General features: G+C 40.1%; 1 protein-coding gene and 1 long non-coding RNA gene across 7 annotated transcripts in view; one reads left to right on the top strand and one right to left on the bottom strand.

Moving 5' to 3' along the window:
* The first annotated feature begins 3886 nt into the window (after positions 1–3886).
* The window catches only part of mrtfbb (myocardin related transcription factor Bb), a 29235-nt gene continuing 13486 nt past the window's right edge, over positions 3887–19635 (top strand). For 3 of the 6 annotated variants that reach the window (XM_061750381.1, XM_061750380.1, XM_061750376.1), the window contains exons 1-2: positions 3889–3906; positions 18292–18493. In XM_061750381.1, coding sequence (XP_061606365.1) covers positions 18397–18493 — 97 coding nt within the window. In that variant the 5' untranslated portion in view covers positions 3889–3906; positions 18292–18396. Of the gene's footprint in view, positions 3907–17916; positions 18150–18291; positions 18494–19635 lie in introns of those variants that run through there. The other 3 variants (XR_009784956.1, XM_061750379.1, XM_061750378.1) reach the window with 3 other exon arrangements.
* Positions 12038–17252, bottom strand: LOC133466559 (uncharacterized). Its single transcript, XR_009784962.1, has 3 exons — positions 17153–17252; positions 12231–12654; positions 12038–12132 (listed from the first exon to the last, which is right to left on the bottom strand). It is a non-coding gene; the product is annotated as an uncharacterized LOC133466559 (long non-coding RNA).

Raw genomic sequence — 19635 nt, 5'->3', positions numbered from 1 at the left:
TGTGTTTATGCCCCAATTACCTCCATAGGGATGTTTTTAGTAGTTGATAATGAGGGTGGCAGCATGAAGAATCAAATTAGTTGAATTTTGCAGTGTTTCCATCCACAGTCGACTCAGTTTTCCCTAATGAATCATTGACGAAGACATGCCTAGTTGGAGTGCAAATTAGTTGCAGTTCAGTGGTATGACCTTTACCTTGACGAAACGGCATCTAACTAGAAAAGCTAGAAATCGGGGTACTCGTAAGTTTAGCTACCACTTTACATCATCACGGGGCACGAGAAGGCATGTTCATTTACCACCGTATTTAATGTTTTTCACATGATTTGTTTTATATTCATAGCCGAGAAAGTGTTTTTTAATACAAAATATTTACTGTAATTAATGACTTTTTCCTACTAGTTCAGCCTAGGTTAGCGATAGACTACTGCGCGTTCCGACAAACGTACAAATTTGGGTTACATCATCCTTTTTTTGTACGATTTCCTATTGAAATGGAGTGAGCGCATGGCAGCTGCATGAAACGTGCCTGTTTCACCGTCCTTTGGCGCGGGATCAGGTGGGCCGACCGGGTTGTTTTAATTCTTCTGACACTGAGAGAGAGCATAATTAAATCCTCTCACAGTGTGGGGATTTTTACGCAATCACTTCCCATGGAATGTGAATAACACTGAGACATTCTTCATTTGTATGCATATCATTGACTTGAACGCTTTTGTACAGCGTAAAAGACGGTGCGCAGCTTGTTGTTAATATAGATTATAGTCCACAACAGTAAAGGCTGTATAGATAACATAAGGTGAATAACATGAACGTTCAACCTCGGTGTGACACCCGCGTGACACACTCCAAAAGACTTTCATGCCGGCGCCGCCGTCGACATGCGGAATATTCATAACGTCCTGTGATCTGCACTGAAGTCTGCTTCCGTTCAAAGCCGGTGTAATCTAATTCTGCTCATTTGGACCGCTATATTTATCTGTTCTTTGAAAGCGGACGCTTTTAACATCGGCGCAGAGAAAAGGTTGACAGGAAGCAGGACTTCAAAAGTGTTAATTTACAGAATAGGGTCATAGTAGGTAGTAATAGACACATCCGCTCCCTAAATAACTACATGTTTCTTTCATGTTTTTTAACATCCATCCATCCATCCATCCATTTTCTTATCCTCATTCAGGTAAATAAGTTGCACAGTGACAAGTATTGGAGTACCTCAACATCAACCACATTAGTGTGGTTTAATGTTGTTGTCAGCCTTGCAGTGTTTGAGTGAGCTACCAATCAATGTTAGCAAACCTACCCAGAGGTACGTACGGTGAGACGTAAAACTTGAAAACCTTTTCAAGCTTACCCTGAATAGACAAGCAAATCTTTGCACGTTTGAGTGAATATTTGCACAAAAAAAAAAAGTTTTGCAGTTTGAACATTAAATATCTTTATTGTGTACACAACGTCCCAACTTCATTGGAATTGGGGTTTGTACCTATTTTGAAACATATTATTTCAGTATTTTTTCATGTCACGTTGGAGAGTGCTGGTGCAGCACCCTCGCGCCCTCTATTGGCCAATTGCCACCCAGCAGACTTTGGGTGAGAGGAGGCGTACACCCTGGACTGTTCGACAGCAAATTGCAGGGCACATATTTACAAATAACAAATTCACACACTCACATTTGAGGGACAATTTATTCTCCAATAAACCTAACCTAAATGTACGTCTTTGGAATGTGGGAGGAAACCGAAGATTTGAACCCGCAACCTCAGAAATGTGAGGTGGATGTGCTAACCAGTACCTTGCCACCCTAAAACAATATTATGAAAATTACACTTGAATACGTAGTGGCATTTTGTACAAAATGAATGCATAAAAAATAATGATACACTTTTGAGATGATATTTTGAAGCATCATTTGTATAAGCACAATAGTATGTCATGAGATATCATCAGGTGTGCCGCGGGAAATTCACTTAACTGGTACAGATATATATTTTTTTTAGGATCTTAGTTTGCCTTTCTTCAATTCCAAGCTCATCATTATTTTAGTACGTACACGTTTTGTGATATTTTTGTTTGCTGGTGTGCCTTGAGATTTTTCTAAAATCAGATATGTGCCTTAGCTCATTTAAAGTTGGGAAACAAACACTGTTGGGTCGTATTTAATCTTAAACAAATGTGGCAAAATACGGCGGTACAGATGTGGAGGATTCTGTTGAAAAAATTACCCGTTTTCTGAGCGTAATATTCAAAGTGTAATTCCTGTCTGGAGTACATAGCTCCACCGTTAGCACGCCGGCACATCCCTTTTTAAATGTCACTGTCCATTGCGCCGCATCATGTTCTATTATACTTTCAAAGGGTTTTCTAGGGCGCTTGATGGAGGGCTGTTGAGTGACACAAACCACTTACATGAGCTGCTACTACCGGTTTGTATTGGTTGTTCCTCACAGATGTGAGTTACCGGTACATGTTTTTTTTAACAATTAAAAATTCCCAGTTGTGTTAATTAAAAGGTGACATTCTTATATAAAAATAGGCAAAGGATATCGAAATACAGCATACTTTTCATCTACTTGTCACACTGCCTAAAAATCACTCCGTTTTTGGGTGGTTCTGTCTCATGGAAATACAGAATACAGCTTTTTTTATGATAGCCGTGGGCGGAGAAAGGGTGTTGTGATGAGATAAGGACTACTCAGTGTTGCCACCGTTTAACCACATACACCCCCACATGAAGATTTGATTGCATTTTCACTTATGGAGGCAGCACTTAATCACCAACCCACTGAGTAACATTTTGTAGGCCGATCCATGTGCGGACATATCAGCAAAATCAAATACACACCACATCCCCCACGGCGACAACATAGCTGAACATTCAAATATGTGCCAATTAGTTGTTAGTTCAGGGGTGTCCAAACTTTCTCCTCTAAGGAACACATACAGAAAAATCAAAGAATGCAAGGGCCACTTTGAAATTCTTTGACTTTCATTTATAAAACACACTAAAACCATCAATCAAACGAGCGATTATATACTGTATTATTCATATACTGTATTACAGTTCTTTTGGAAACTTTCTATGTCACGGCTTTCTGTTAAAGGTGATAAGGCAAATAATTTGGGATTTTTCAGGATTTTGCGGTGGACCACGGCCCAGTATCCCACGACAATAGATCAGCCCCTGCACTGAGCAGCAGCTGAATCCCATTTCCATATTCAGAACCAAAACGAAAGCAATCTGTAGTAACTCTAACCATACTTGAGGATCATTAATGTTGTATGTTCACCTTAACCCGGAGCAGAAAGTGGCATAAACCATTTTTGTTTCTGAAACTGAATTATCTATGACGGGTCCCCAAGACATACTTTGGACACCCCTCATTAGTTAATGCTAATCTGTGCCAACACTACAGCTCAGCTTACCTGTTATCTTTGACATTATCGTTTTTCCGCGTAATCCGGGTGCCGCTCGGAAATCGTAGCTCTTGGGCCAGTCAAGTCATAGTCGGTGAAAGTCATTTGGGATTGGTTATGATTTCAATTAGCACCACTGTTACATAAAAGTGGGCGGAAATTTAGATATGTCCCCTTTAATGTTGAGTGACGTTGAAAGATGACCACAGATGGATGAGAAGTGAACATGAAACATGGCTAACGCATTTCGTCGAGCCAGCGGCATAATTTGTGGACAAATGATTGCTGGCGACACTACGTGCACTGACATTTTTCTCTTTTGTCCCCCTCTTCAGTTCGCCCGCAATCAAAAAGGTGGTACAACGCAGGGAAACATCGCCATGGTAACAGAAGAAGTAGCCGCGATGACCACGAGAAGCGAGAAAGGCCTGATCCTCCGTGATCTGCTCTCACAGCTGAGCATCATTACAATGAGATTGACGGCTCTGAGAGGTAGGGCCCGGTGTGCTTTGAAAGGTCACCATTCAATTTATGCTTTAATTATGACATCTTTTATTGCAGTCATCAATTTGTCAACAACATGTATGAATTTGAACTCACTATTCTTGTTGAAGGGGGATCTTTTAAAAGAATCCTATAAATTGTAATTGTAAAAGACAATTTCCGCAAACACGAATTTCACCTCTAATTAAATATGTTAAATACAGCTTGTCTTGATGTCCTCTGGAAGCTGCAGTGTGAAAAATAAAATCAATTGTTAGCAGTTTTTGTCCCATGAATATAAAGTAAGAGCATTAAGAAAATATATTTTATTTGAATAAAAAGGGAATACAGTAATGCAAATTCCTAAATTACAACTATGTATACACATTTTTTTTTTTTTAATTATAAAACTTTTTTTCTGGACAATGTACAACTGACTTTATATCGATTTACTTTTTCTTATGTTTCACGTTTGATCTTGTGTACAGCACTTTGTTACAGCTGCAGTTGTTGTAAAAGTGTTCTATAAATATAGTTGAGTTGAGTTGTAAATCTATACAACTTCTTAACTTTATTTATTGTTATTTATTTTCTTCTCAAAAATATAGAACTTTTTATTGCGAAAATATGCAGCTTTATTCTCATACTATTACTTTGATATAAAAATAATATGACATATCTAAAAAAAATTACAATTCTTTTAAAAAAAATGTATATCTAAAAAATATGATTTTTTTTCCTCGAAAATAAATTATACTTTTTTTTCTCAAAAATGTACCACTTTTTAATTGGAAAAAGTACCAAATAATTTTGTGAAGATACTACTTTTCATCTTTATTCTCGTACATTAGTAAATTACAACTTTAATCTAAAAAAAAACAACAACTTTTTTCTCAAAAACATGTTTTATGGAAAATATACAACTTGATATTGCAAAACTGTTGAACTTTTTATCTTCAAAATATACAACTTAAATAGATACAACTTTATTCTTGTAAGAGTGCGACTTCCATCTCGTAATGTATTTTTTTTAATAGTTTTTTTTTTTTAAGAGTGGTCCTAATATTCCTTCATACAAATAAAGCGCACAATTTGAACATGATCGCTTTGGTGTCACTTCGACAATGCTCATTAATTAACAAGCAAATGCAAGGGAAGGCATCTTGCCTGTTAAGGGTTGCACACGCACAGCGGAAGTGATTGCGCCCTGCAGGAACTTTCCTCCCTTAACGGCCGATCCAGGACGCCGTCAGAGGGCCTCTCCTTATTTCCCGCAGCCGCCTTCATGCCTTCACGAGTCCGTGCTTGGCTTGTCAGGCTCATTATGGCCAGACGAGAGCTCTCCTCTCCTCGAACGACGCGAGCGTCACAGGCCATAACGAGACTCCTGACCTCGGATGAAACTACATGGTCACTACATGTTTTAACCATGAGTGAGGCCAGCCGATTACATGCTTAAAAATGCTTCAATATTTGCCTGATAATGGACAGTGAGAACCATTTTTGGTCACTTTAAGGAGACATATAGACATGGAATTTTCCAAAGACTCGTCAATGTCATTGAAATCCGTGAAAGAGATAAAGCACACATTACATTTAAAAAGGCCTTATAGTTTGAAACTGAGCTTTTATTTTTTTAAATTATTATTCTCTATCCAATAAGTGGATGTTAGCATTGACCCCAAGAGAAAGAATAAAACAATTACCAGTACTCCCCATTGTAGAAAATCCATGCTAAAACCCCAATTTAGACAGGAAGTTGCATACAAACAAACAAAGCCATCATGCAGATGAAGTGATGTAAATGTGACTTGACCTTGAAAGGTGTTCTCTAAGAGAGGAGTGCTTCGAAAAGTGACAGAGGACACCGGTGAGGTCTCGAGTCTGCGCGATGTAATGTGAAACACGGCGCTTCGATCAGGCCTATTTTCAGACCGCACTTTTTTTGCAAAGCTGATCTGTCTGACAAGCACAGGAGCACAATTCTGACAACCCCATGCACACACGCACACCCTGGAAATAAGCAAAGCATATTCCATTTTATGAGAGAGCAAAAAAATTATGTATCTCACAGTGGCTATGTAACGGCAGAAAAATGCACTTTTTTTTGTGGTACATTTGAGCATTTTTACATTTACTAGTTCCGTTTAAAATGACTAATACACACAGTCAAACAGATCATGTTGCAGTTCAAGTGCTTGTGATCTTTTCATAGATGGGGAGTTCTCGTTTCTTATTAACCTACACAAGAGCGACAAAATATTAACAACTACACTACCAATATGTGTGCATGTTTGTTTTCTCTGCGAATGAAGCCCTGCCACAAATTGTGAAAACTGTGAGAAATTGAAGCCGCCTAAAAAGTTTATAATTTCCTGTGGCTGATGATTTCAGCAAAGCAGTACGACTTTTATATTAGACGGGCTCATAGATTACATTTAGCAGCTTTCAGTGGATGCAGTACATTTCTAACCACAGCGATAGACACATTTAATATATATGCCGTATTTCTCTTGGATAGAATCAAAAGTGAGCATTATTTGCTTTATAATGTTAGAATTTTGCATGGATTAGTCTGCAGATGCTACCTAATATTTCAATCTAGTATCAACTTTCATGTCCAACCCCTTTCACAAGTCTAGCATACATGAATTTTAATGGAGGCGGTCCTTATTACGGTCCAGTCTAATAACATGGTTGGAGATGTAAGAACATCTTGATAGATTCATGCTTGACAATTGCAGGGTAAAATCAAATTATCTTGCTCTGATGGCTTCATAAAAAAGCTTTTATATATTTAGGACAAAGAAAAGGGTGATATCAAAAGGCATTGACTCAGATATAATTTAACAACACATTTTCACACAACAGAGAGAATAGATGGGCTCAAGTTCTTAAAGACGTCACTGCAACCTTCTGTCTTTACTGTAGTGTGTGAACGCTGAAAAGCAGTTTTACAAAGTCACAGAATACCTACACACTTCTCAACCAATTTAAACCATTCCAACTTCAAAAAGGTTCGGCCAATTCAGTATATCTTTAGAACTATGTTTTCCCAAAAATCCACAATTTTCAAAATTTCCACATTTTCAATCGAAAAATGTCAATGGGCCTGATATACAGTACTTTTTCTTCCACATATTTAAATAAATCCAATGTCAAACTGTTCAGCTGATTCTGGACTTTTGCTCTTTCCATACTTAGGTCGCTATCTTGCCCTATGTTAGTATGCCAACCCTTAGCAAGTTATTTAATCCAATCAGATTTTCAATAAGGCCTGAATCCATTCAGCCTCACCACTTTCTCCATTTAGGTCACTATCTAGCTATATGTTAGAATAAACTGTTAGCATGTTTTTTTTTTTTTTTGAAATACTCATTATATTAACACCAAATTTACCACCGTGCCGCCCTGTAGTTTTTAATCTTTCTAATTGTTTCTTCCTGTAACCGTGTGAGGGAAATGGACTGGAGTGGCCAAAGATGCACATACAGTATATCACAGTAGAGGGCAGCAGTTGTCTATGATTTGTTATGTTTAGCCCTCCTGAACAGTGCTTCACAACCTTTATTGAGCCACGGCACATATTTAACATTAGAAAAATCTCACAGCACCCCACCAAACAAAAATGACACAAAAAGTGGAATGTTATGTTATGTAATGTTAAATAGGTTCCTTCTGCCATCTAGTGGAAGAGCAAGTAATTGTTCTGTCTGTCACTACCTATCGCTGGCATAGATAGTTGAAGCAATATACATTATTTGTAGTAAATAAATAATTTTTGGACGAATCAAATTAAATTGGACAATTTCCTGCAGCACACCTCATGATCTCTTGCAGCATACTGATTGGCAACTGCTGCTTCATGTTACAGTATATATATATATATATATATATATATATATAAAAAACCTGCTTGAGTCATCCGAATGCATCCCGACCAAGCAGTAGAAGAGTCTTGTTGTTTTTTTCTTGTGTGTGTGGACAGTGAGGGAATGCTCCCCCAAGGAAAGCCTGTGGCCTTTGCACGCCGTGATGCAAATGCCATGTGGGTGTGGGATCTGGACTTGACTCGCTCCGGGCCTGAGTAAATAGTGCAGCCATTCCTGGCATCGCTGCGTATGGCGCAGGAAGGAAATGTCTGTAATCGGTGGAACTTTGACGCTTTCCCATAGCTGGCTCAGGGAATGGGTTGGCAGCGGAGATATGACAGTGTATTAAAAGTGTGTATGCATGAGTCTAGTCTGTATCCTCCAAAAATATATCACATTTCTACAATTCTAATGTGAAATTTGTAATGCAATGGAAAGTTCCCATGTGAGGGTTCTAAACATCTCTCCAGAGAGCCTGAAGTTGTTCTGCTGTTGTTTCCTGCTTTCCAACAAACTAAATAATCTTTTCCTCCGGGTACAAAACATCCCAAAAATGTGTCAATGGTCAGCAAAGTTTGAGTCTTAACTTGGGATTTCACAACCTTTATTTTAAAAACACAGTGGTCTGAGACTGGAACCCTGGGCCACTCTATAAAGCAGATTTCCCATAGTTACTAAAGCTGGGTACAGCATTCTGTTTTTTGACATCTTAACTACTTAACTTCTGCCTCCCACCACAGAAGTTTGATCGAAGGAAAGTTTGGTTGTTCGGACAACTAGTTTGATGTTTTTTATAACAATACAATAAAATTAACATTACAATAAATAAATACACATTAGGGAGTATTTTGTCACTAAATGGAAAAAAAAAGAGACATTTTTGCCAGAAAATCGCATAGTTTTTTTTTCACAAATAACAGCGACCAGGTCCTATTAAAAAAAAAATTTAATCTACGGACAGGAATCTACGACCTAACAGCTTGACCTAACAGCCGAACAAGACAAAAAAAAAAAAGATTCTACAAATAGGTGAATGCCAAACCGCGAATATGTACGAGTCCTCTGTAGTATCAAGACTGAATTGTGGGAGGCAGCACGGTGTTGGGAATCCTGACTGCCAAAACAATACAAACGAGAAAGACTAGAAGAAGAGGAAAAAAAAAATCCCTCTTCACACATCATAGTATAATTCCTCCAGATAATTTTCAGCGACATCAGACAATCGCAAGTGAGATAAAATGCTCAAATTTGGCTTGATTGTCGGTAATATGTGGACCCCGATTTACATTCTGCTCTTGAGATAATTCGCAAACGAGTCATTCTGGACACTTCTAAATCACTTTATAATGCATAATTTTGTCATTATCTGCCAGTTTATCTTAAGCGAGACACGATCATTAGGAATTATTTGTATTATGATTATAGCACGCCAGATTGACATCGTTGAGTTAAGGCTTTTTTTTTTCCATCTAATGTTGATACCATCTTTTTCCTCTGCTTGAATCAAAATATGGGTTTAAAAAAAAAAAAAAATGGAGCCCCTAATTATACGCTCCAACAGCTTATTACCCCCTAATTATCTACCCTTTAAGATTTGTGAGTTTGAAAAATATATATTTATAATGGACACTTAGTGTGCTGGTCTGGAAACAGTCATTTATCTATATTTTCTTCAAACCTCAGAAACTGCAAAACACATACAATACGTATAATGTAACATCAGTACTGTCAGTACTGGCCTTATGTAAACCTTCCCCTTGAGTCAGCAGAAGTGTGTGCCGGCTATTATGATATCCTTTACGTCAAGTTTAAAACTGCTTGGTCGTCTATAAAGTCCACTTACTATTTTATTATTCAGATACACTACTCTCTTTGATTATGTCCGATGAGTTCTGCCCAGCAACAAGAACAACAACAGCAACAGTTGTGGCATGCCAGTGAGCTCATGAGGCTATTTTCGTCTATGTTTGCAAGTCCGTGTCGTGAGTCAGGGCCACTCGAGGGTTAATTAGGGCTATGGGAAAGCTACAGTCTGTCGAAATCTGGGAATTTAGGACAAGTGTGAAGGAGTCGCACACCATTTGGTGTCGCCGTAATCGTTTAGTTTGGGGACGGCTGTATGGCAGGCGCAGAGAAAAGTACTTTGTTTCCCCACTATTCCAGCTACAAAACAGCTATTTTAACAGTGTAGTCTTCTTTTGCTAATGACTTGATAATGTAATGAGTGTAATTTAGGCTACATTATTGTTCAATAGTCTTAATGGTTTATAAAGAAAATTATACTAATGAGTTGTCATTATGCAACCTATCCTCATGATTTTTAGTAAGATTTGATACAAAAAAGCAACTGACTGTAATAAGTAGAAATGTTTTGATTCTTAAAAAATTACTTGCCATGTTGTGGTATCAGGAATTTTCTCATCCATCCATTTTCTTTACCGCTTATCCTCACAAGGGTCGCAGGCTGCTGGAGCCTATCCCAGCTATGTTCGGGCGGGAGGCGGCGTACACCCTGAACCAGGAGGAAAGAGTGCTTAAAAGAAAGAGCATGTCTGAAGTTTAGGATCATTTAACCCAAAAATGAAGAAATACAAAAATGACTACTGCAAAGCAGACCTGGCTTAGACAACTTCATGTCTACGGTAAAATAAACATCGTTAGTTAGTTTAATATTGCCTACCACCGCTAGTTAGAAGGAATTGTAATTCCCCCACAGCCGGCCAAGAATAGATACAGTCACTGGTGCGCTTTCAGTTGCTTTGTTGAACAAACGGAAACAAAATAAACGTAACAAGCACATTTAGAATCCCACGTCACTTAACAGGCCAGGCCCCGCCTTGTAAAGCCACACACATTCAAAGAGACTACAGATACTACATTGCAGAACTTGAGAATGGCGACCGCAAGTTGACCAATATAATACCTGCATCTCACATGCATATTTTGTATTGGTATTATATAAAGTATATATATTTTTGTATGTACTCAACTAATCAATGGGATGATCAGCAGAATAGCCCATTCTAAAAATATTCAATAGCCCCAGCCCTAATAGTGGACGTGTTAATAAGAGTATGGGAAAGGATAATAAAGGCCTTTTCACACTGCACTTGGTTGTCTTGATGTTTGGCGCGCGTCAGCGTGCAAGGACGAAAGTGCCCTGTTGCAAGCTTGCCTATATTTGAAAGTGCGTAGCAACCTTCTAGAAGTAACGGGAAGGCTTTTTGGGGGGGTGGGTTGGTCTATTACTAAAATAAATTCATTGTTGGTACTTTACGGATCTTCCTGGATGGTAAACCCGGCAATAAAGGAGGGACTACTGTATTATGAAAATAATATTACCTAACGCCCTCAATTCTTTGGAATTTTGTAAAAAAAAAAAATTGTGGCTAATTAGAGGGTTGTCTTGACAAAAAAAAACGACGAAATGTATATAGACATTCATTGTTTTAAATTTTTATGGTAATATAGTGTTGAATACAACTTATCCACAGTGTGTCCGTCATGTTTGTTTATGGTGTTGTAATTGGTGGTTATGAATTAACTTTTTCACATGGATTTCTAATAAATTGTAATGGGGGCAAGTTGAATAATGGTAGGATTAAGCAAACTTCTTGGGATCCATCAATAAAACTCATTTGATGATCTGTTAAATGCAATACATATTGATGTTTAGTCCAAAACAATAGCTTTATGAGAGCTCATCGTATGTGGAATACTAAAGCATCTGCATAAAATTATCACTGTTTTGGTTTATTCGTAGTAATTAAGCGGTAAAATGCTGATTGAAGTTCCTCAGTATTGAGATGATGCAGTATTTACTGCCGCAATAACATTCCATGACATTGCAAAATGATCAGTTAATGCTTACCCGAATTCACTTCATTTATGAGTAACCCGAAGGGGAAAAAATCCAATATGTGTTGTCTTAAATGTAATAGCATTGGTTATCCCTTCCCTTTGACCATTGTTGAGTAACTGGAGACACCCCAGTTTGTCCCATAACTCCTTTAACTCTCTTCTCCCCAAGCTACTGTAGGTGGCCCCCGGTGTTGGTATCCTACAACAATTTCCTGTCCTTAGGGCTTTGGTGACAGATGAGTATTTAGAACACCTCAAGGGTGGACTTGGTTTTCCATACAGTAGTTAAAGCCCTATTTGAACCTGTGGATCAGGTTGTGCTCAAGTGTCTGTCAATCAAAGCGGCTCTGCTTTGGTACTTCCACATCTGGGAAATGAATTTGAAAATTACTAGCAAGCTGAACTTGCCTTTCATGCTTAGAAGCCTCGCAAAAAAAAAAAACAACAACAACAACTTGGGTGTTGTCCACCATGGATTCACATTGTGTGTCTTGCCTCCGTCCTGTAAATGACGCATAGCTTAATAAGAAACACTTCTTATTTTGCTACTCCAAATGGCTGTTTGTATTTATAGTACAGAACGGAGCTGTTGGCACTCACCATATCCTGTTCCATTCATTATCCCATGACTGGTGGCCCTATGTGGTTGATGCTTACACAAAAAAAAAAAGAGCGTAACTTCAGGGGTTAGTGGTCCCACTGTTTGCGTAAATTTGTTGCTTCCCAGTCTCATTCAGCTCCGAGGACCACGCAAATGGTGTCCACTCGTGTTTCTACCAAGCTGAGCCAAAAAACTGAGCCCTCGCTCAACCAAGCTGGACTAGTCTGTATTAACTGGCTCTTTGGAGTGTGAAGTTATGTTATCTCATCTAAAGTTGTTGGTAGTAGTAAGATGAATAGCAGGCAGCTGCGAGGAGCGTCGCTTCAAAGAACGCTGATGGGCCCATTGGGATTTTCTTCTGGCTTTCCCAGCATTCGCACAGGTTTACATGGGATGTGATGGGAGTTGAGTACGAAGACTTAGCTGTAAAAAAAAAAAAAAAAAAAAAAAGTTGCAGATTCTTTCAAGCATGAGTCTCTCGGTAGAAGCGGTAGAAAATGGATGGATAGATGGAGTCTCTCCCCACATCCTTTAATAGTCTTTTTGTAGCTTTGGTTTTGCAGATTTCAGCTTTTGTCATTAAAAATCCAGTAGAAACTCGTAAGGTCGAACATGATTTATTGGGCAACGCGTGTCAAGCTCTGATTTGCTTGTGGTTCCAAACATTTTCTCCCAGAGGAAATAATGAAAAAAGAAATGTGTTTTGTGGTCACCAGGCGATGTTTTAAGTAACATTCCATCCATCCATTTACTATAGCATTTGTCCCGTGTGAGCTCAAACCTATCCCAGCTGACTCTCAGCGAGAGAAGCGAGATACTCCCTGGACTGGTTGCCGGCCAAAGGCACATATAGATGACCGACCATTCACACTCACATTCACACCTATGGACAATTTAGTCTTCCATGAACATAACATTGATTGGAATGTGGGAGAAAGCTGGAGAAACGGGAGAAAACCACGCAAGCACGATTCAAACCCAGAACCTCATAACTGTAAGGCAGACGTGCTACACTACTCAAACATGCTGCCAAGAAACGTTCTTAACATTTAAATAGAAATTAGTCTAAACTTTAAAGACCCTTTAAGGTAAATTGAGAGAGTTGTTTATAAATACATTACACTTTACATGTTTTAAAACAATTGCTGAAAATGTGCAAAGACTGAGAACTATGTAGTTGTACTTAGTTGTGGAGAGAGAGGATTAAGGTGTAGGATTAAGACCCCCCCCCCCCCCCCCCCCCCCCCCCCCCCCCCCGCCCCCCACACACACACACACACACTTGACCATCTTTGTTTGCATCATTGGTTTGTCGGCGCAATTGTGACCTGCAGTTAGCTAGCCAGTTATGCCTATACCCCGAAAATACATCATCCCTTCTGATAGTCCAAGTCCTCTTTAGAGTGCCCCGTTATCAGCCATGAGTGCACGCATGTCACGCAGAGAAAGATGGAAGAAAAAAAAGTCTGACTTCACAGCCAGTGTATGGACCACGCCTTTGGGCTGGCATGGCCGCTTTAGAGCGCCTTGTTGTCGGTCATGAGTGCGCGCAGAGCAAAGGCAGAAGAGCGAGGGGGGGAAAAAAAGCCCGACTCGAGACCCGGTATCCTAATAGAGACTTCACACTGGTGTGGCCTCTTCCGAGCGCCTCGTTGTTGCAGCCTGGAAAAGCCCCACAATGACCCAGTGGGATATATTCTAGGCCCCGGAGGCTGTAAGCGGATATTTTGACGACTCAAACATGTAGTTTTGTGTTGACATAAGACAGATGCAAGATGAAGTAGTACAGGTTTTTGATTGAGATCTGACACTTGGTCCGCTTCCGTTTATGTAAAAATAAGCGACCCCTAATGATGACGACAAACAATGGTCTTCGTTTTCCCTTGTCCGGACGCGGGTCACCGGGGTCAGCAAGCATCAAGGAAATCTGGGCTTCCATAACTCCCAGGCTATGCCACAGGCGCCTCCAGGCAGTGATTCAAGCAAAGGCATTCCCAATTAAACCAAACTGAAGCAATTTAATGACACTTGGGGAAACCTGTGCAGGTGCTTTGAGTTTAGTAGATGATTAGTGTGTGACACTCAGTTTAAAACATTTATGGCCTGCAAAATTTGGGCTGATTTCTTCACAGTATTCAAATTTTTTAAATTCCTGATTTCGTGGGTTTTATGAGCTGGAAGCCCAAATGATGTAAAAATAAACAAATAGATACTTGATTTATTTTTTTTTAAATTGTGGGCCCTGAATTTATGATCTGTGAAACTTTAACTTTTTGAATGGAATTATGGAAATAAATAAACTTTTCCATCATATTCAAATTTTGGACTGGAAAATTGGACTTCTGAGTTTCCACTCATACATTTTGGTGTCCTGATCTTCAACCAAATTCTATCCAGGTGCTTTATGTTTCCAATGCCATGGCTATAACCCAGATGTTTTACTACCAGGGTAAATAGCTGCAAAGATACACTACATGTCAAGTTTTATAACCCTTCAATCAGCCAGCCAGAAGCCAAACCTAATAGTTTGCTTAGCAAATAAAATAAAAATCAGCTTCACTAAGCTGTTTTGTTATCTAGCCGACCAGGCCAAGACAGATGCGTACCTGCTCTTAGAATGTGACTCTTAACCTTCTCAGGGATCCACCTTGGAATGAACGTCAGTCAGAACCCAGGAGGAATTTGGGTGTCTGGCTTTTATTTTAAACGTGAGCTTAAGAGTGCTGCGTGGACTGACTCTTTCATTACGATCCACCTGTATGCGATTACTGTGTGCCAATCATCAGGCACCATGAGAAAAACGACAGGAGCGTGGCTAAACCTTTTAAATACTGGTTTTGAAGGGCAGGCGATTGGTGTTTTTGAGCAAATGCTATCAAAGTTGTACTTTAGTTACATTCTATATTATGGACAAACACCAAGAGATGCCTTTCGAGCATATTGGCAGATGCACAGAATGCAGCATAAAAGGGTTTCCAACTAACACAGAAGTTGCTTGTGCTAAATTAGATACACAAATACTAAACATCGCCTGGTAATCATAAACATACAGTTGTTGCAAGTTAGAGAGGCGAATGGTAAATACAGAGCTTGTTTAGGTACATTTCCACATAGAGAGTTTCTGTAATTGATTGCGCATGGAATGCAGTACAGGATACAAGGCAGCTGGTGTTGCACTCATGCTAATCTTTGAGTCACTTGGTGATCACAAACATAATTGTTGACAGTCACTTGTTAACAGGGTGTAGGAGAATGGGAAATGAAAAACATGCTGCTTCACCAAGACAGCGGTATTCACTTATAACCCACAAATAACGGGGGATAGGGACCGAGCTCTGCCAGTAATAGTGAAAACCGCCAGTAATTCACGCCGCTGCTAATAAATTGTATAATTACCTTTATTAATATAATAAATATTAACCATTTTAAGGGATTTTAGAAATAGAACAAAAATATACAAATAGGTGAGTTTTTCAGGTAATAGCTGAGGATAGGTTCTACAGAAAGAGAATTTTTTTTAATATTAAAAAAAATATATTTCAAGAACAATAATCTTTACAACGGTTGTCTATTTCGGTGTAGCTCAACTTCCCATGGTCAATGTCATGTTTGGACTTCATTAGACAGCAAACTAGTTAAGGCTGCTTGTAAATGTCTTCGTTTGTTGTGAAGCCGCAGAGCATTAGCACCATTGAGCGTCTGTGAGTGTTTTCACTGCAGCACAAGCAACTCGCACTGTCGTGGCAACGGCTGGCCCTTGGTGCTGCAGATGGATGCAGTAATGCAATAATGAGCGTTATAAACATCAAAAGCAGTGACGCGTCACATATTTAAATTCTGTCATGTCACGGTGATCGCTGTGCTTTGTTCTCTCGTTTAGTGGTTGGGTATTTAGTGAACTGGAAACATAGTGACTTAATTTAAGCCAGAGGAGACATTGAAATGGTCACAGTGGAAGAGAACCGGCATGGCAAAAGCAAGAAAGTGGTTATTTTTCTGGGGCTCTAAAGGTATATAAAGGCAGTCATTGAGTTTTGTTCCCCGTGCTGATTAATATGACATGTTTTTCCACATTCCTAATGCCCCCCTCAGCGCTCGGGTTGTTAACCATTATTCCATGTAAATAGGGGCTGCTCATACTTCCTCTAATCCCATTGACTTGGGTGGCTGTCCCGCTGCGTGACGCACACGTTTCCTGAAAGCCGACATCATTTGTCCTAAAGTCGGCGGTCGGCGGTGGCCCAGCATGTGTTGTCCCGTTCACACACATCACAGGATCAGTCAGTGGACCACGACTCACCAGGCGAAAATTCTAAATTTAAACCGCAATTCTTATAAAAATAGTCTCTGACCTCGCTACTAGAGGATTCTGAGAATGCTCACATTTTGTTTGAAGCTTGAAGGAGGTGGGCAGTGTAGTGTTTAGAATATCTGCCTCACAATTCAGAGGTTCTGGGTCCGAATCGTAAAGTTTGCATATTCTGTGAGTACAGTTGACACCGCATATTTGGAATCCCCTGCGCAGATTTATTAAATAAATTTCAATTTTTTATTTTGCGTTGGAACCACCCGTCTGTTTTTATCTCCGATTATTCAATCGGGGATATAACACTGGCGGTATATCCCTGATTATTCAAGATTTTTTGGGGTTAAAAAAAAAAAAATCAATATTTTGTTCCAATCTAAGTATAATGGCCATCAGTTATTTGAGGATTTCCCTGTATTCGCGGTCAGGCCCATTCCCCATCCCCCACAAATAACGGAAGTACACAATACTCGTGATTCCGAACACATTCCAAAAACATGCATTGAAGGCCCAAACGGATGGATGTACATTTCACACGGAAGAGCGATGCAGAAAAATGCAGGGAAAAAGGGGCTTCGGAGCCTTTCTGGTTCCTCTCAAATTGTAGGAACTCACCTCAATTAGTGTTGTTGTTGTTTTTTAATCTCACTTCCTGTTTGGCAAAGTCGTTACCATACCACCCCCACACTGACCCATTTGCATTTACTTCCCTCTTGTGAGTTGTGACAGTAGTTAAAAGACAGAATAAAAATTAGAATGGGGGGGGGGGGGGGCGGAGGTGGAAACACCATAATAAAACATGTGTCACGGGCATATAAATTAGCGTGAACGAGTTCGAAGATAAGCTTCTGCGTCCCCGAGGGCTCCGTGTGTGTTTGCTCATGTCCTTGTTATGTAGGACTCGATCAAAAGAAAACAAAAGACTTCTCATGGGAAGATACTTCTGTTCAAGTGTCTTCAAACTAGACACAGTACAGTGGTAACAAGTTTAATTTGCTCTGTGACTGAGCTAATAAATGTCAGGTTGGCTTTTACCGCGCGGTTATTCTGCATGTTAGCGTCTGCTCCATGCTCCTTGGGAGTGTTTTCATTATATTTGCCTGTTTGACCCTTTGTCCCGTTAATAAAGCGCAAAGTGACTATGCATCCATTTTCTGAGCTGCTCCTCCTCACTAGGGTCGCGGGCGTGCTGGAGCCTATCCCAGCTATCATCGGACAGGAGGCAGGGTACACCCTGAACTGGTTGCCAGCCAATTGCAGGGCACATACAAACAAACAACCATTCGCACTCACATTCACACCTACGGGCAATTTAGAGTTGTCAATTAACCTACCATGCATGTTTTTTGGGATGTGGGAGGAAACCGGAGTGCCCGGAGAAAACCCACGCAGGCACGGGGAGAACATGCAAACTCCACACAGGCGGGGCCGGGGATTGAGCCCCGGTCCTCAGAACTGTGAGGCAGACGCTCTAACCAGTCACTCACCGTTCCGCCGCAAAGTGACTATTGCTATGTTTTTGTTTTGACTTCTCTCGAGCGGTGGCATCGGAAGCTCACCTGTAACTAAAAGTTTGGCTCTCAGCACAAACCGAAAAACTGACAAAATCAAGGTAGCGCTGTCGTGTTTAATTTGACTTTAATTTGTTTATGTCACAAAGTCAAGCGCAACAGCCTTGATAGGGTTAACACCAGCAGCGCTGCGTTCCCTCCTACTGATCTTAACACACACACTGTGAACACACACTTTCTCAGCTGAGCCACAGAGGAGGGGTCGCCACGAGCCCCAGCTGTCGTCAGCTCAGACAGAGCTGAGTCTCGTCTATCCCCGACAGCCGCCGCTGCAGACGCCGCCGCTCCATGGGACTCCAGAGCTGGCCCCCCAGCACAGCACCCTCCATGATGGCCTGCCTCCATGTGGAGACCCCCTCCATCTGCACGGGCAAATTCAAATCAGGTAAGTCCTGCTACTTTGTGATATTTGTGATGACAATAGTGAATTTTGCTGCGTGGGGGGGGGGGGGGGGGGGGTCTGTGATGACTCAGGCTCATCAGGCCCACCAGGAAGTCACAAAGCAACGCTTAAAGCTCTTTCTGTTGACTCATGTCAGACATCACTATCAATGTTGTGGCTGGGGGAAAGAAACATATGAATGTGTGTCAAGATGCATGCATTCCATCACAAGGATGGCAAAGGCAATAGAATGTAATCACCATCAAGAATAGCAATGCTTACTAGTACTTCATTTGGTTACATTATGGCATGGTGTCTTAACTTTTAATTTTACAATATGTTGAAAATGTTTTGAGTAGCATTTCAACAGTGCTCATCAAAGTACAAAAATAAACTTCTTATTACTCAGGTGATTTGTGTTGCAGATCATTTCCTAACTGGCGCACATAGCCAATTGCCGCATCGCAAAAAAAAAAAAAAACAAAAAAAAAAAGACTAAAAGCAAAATATGTGCCACATAATTCTTTGCTTCTCACTGGAGTGAGATCTAGTCTCACAGGACGCCACGTTTCACCATTTTGTAATTGTCAAATTCCGTTTCCATTCCATTTCCACAAGGATTTAGTAGATACTCGCACCCCAAAGAAAAAAGAAAAAGGCAAAATAGCATTTTATGCAAATATTCATCTATTTTCTATAGTGTTTATCCTCATTAGGGTGATGGGTGACCTGGAGACTATCCCAGCTGACTTTAAGTAAGAGGCGGAGCACAACCTGAACTGGTCGCTTGCTAGCACAGGGCAGATGTTGACAAACAACCATTCGCACTCACATTTAAACGGATACACATTTAAGCAATTGAGCATGCATGTTTTTGAGATGTGTGAGACAGCTGGAGAGAAAACCCACACAAGCGCAGCAAGAACATGCAAACTCCGCACAGGAATTTAGCTGAAGTTCAAACCCACAGTGATTCTCAGTGTGGTTCTAGTACCACTAGTGGAACGCGGGCTCCCCCTAGGGGTATGTGAAATAATCACTCCCTAACTACAGTTCAGTTGTATTTAACTTTAGTACAATACATTTGTATTTAATCTCTAACAATTGTTTGTTTTTAAACTTTTATAGTACAGCATTTTTATTTT

The sequence above is a fragment of the Phyllopteryx taeniolatus genome, chromosome 16 (genome assembly GCF_024500385.1).
Source record: "Phyllopteryx taeniolatus isolate TA_2022b chromosome 16, UOR_Ptae_1.2, whole genome shotgun sequence".
Lineage (NCBI taxonomy): Eukaryota > Metazoa > Chordata > Actinopteri > Syngnathiformes > Syngnathidae > Phyllopteryx > Phyllopteryx taeniolatus.
The sequence above is the reverse complement of the archived record's forward strand: the minus strand, read 5'-3'. Positions and strand labels throughout refer to the sequence as shown.